Source organism: Antrostomus carolinensis, unplaced genomic scaffold, assembly GCF_000700745.2.
Source record: "Antrostomus carolinensis isolate BGI_N321 unplaced genomic scaffold, ASM70074v2 scaffold31129, whole genome shotgun sequence".
Taxonomy (NCBI): domain Eukaryota; kingdom Metazoa; phylum Chordata; class Aves; order Caprimulgiformes; family Caprimulgidae; genus Antrostomus; species Antrostomus carolinensis.
In genome coordinates, this window is record NW_010336979.1 from 1 (window position 1) to 624 (window position 624).

At 63.0% G+C, this 624-nt stretch overlaps 1 protein-coding gene across 1 annotated transcript in view; it reads right to left on the reverse strand.

Annotated features, from left to right (window-relative positions):
- Positions 1-290: 290 nt before the first annotated feature.
- The window catches only part of LOC104530471 (chromodomain-helicase-DNA-binding protein 8-like), a gene marked incomplete at its 3' end in the record, with an annotated part of 855 nt that continues 521 nt past the window's right edge, over positions 291-624 (reverse strand). The window contains exon 2 of the mRNA XM_029086759.1: positions 291-486. Within this exon, the coding sequence (XP_028942592.1) occupies positions 291-486 (196 nt within the window). The remainder of the gene's footprint in view (positions 487-624) is intronic.

A 624-nucleotide genomic window follows, 5' to 3' on the forward strand; every position in this document is an offset into this window, starting at 1 on the left:
AAGGACACGGGGCTCAGGCTGGAGCTCTGGCTCTCTGCAGATGGGCGGCACCCAACATCTCACGCCTCCAACACCAGGCATGGACAAAGTGGCATGGTCTGTGGCCCACCTGTGCTTTTAGAGCCACATCGTGATCCCCTCATGACCTGTCCCCTCTGCCTGCCCTCCCGCCGGCTCTCCCAGCACGGCACCCCATGCCCAGCACAGCTGGGTGCTGCTGCCCTTCAAAAAAAGCGACAGGAGCTGTGCTGCAGGACCTCCCGGCAGCCTGTCCCAGCCCAGCCCCTTACCTGGAGGTCATTCTGTGGGTTCCAGTCCGAATCAAAGATGATGCAGGTGTCAGCAGCGGTCAGGTTGATGCCCAGCCCACCCGCTCGCGTGCACAGGAGAAAGACGAAGCGATCCGAGTCGGGTTTGCAGAAGCGGTCGATGGCAGCTTGGCGCAGGTTCCCGCGCACCCGCCCATCGATGCGCTCGTAGGTGTACCTGCTCCGAGAGGGGAAGAGGTGACAGAGGGTCACAGCAGGGCCTGAGCTGGCTGTGGCTTACAAACCCCTTCTTGCTCCTTGCCCTGGGCTGTGTGTGGGCATGCAGGCAGCCAGGACTTACTGGCAGGGGCGCTGG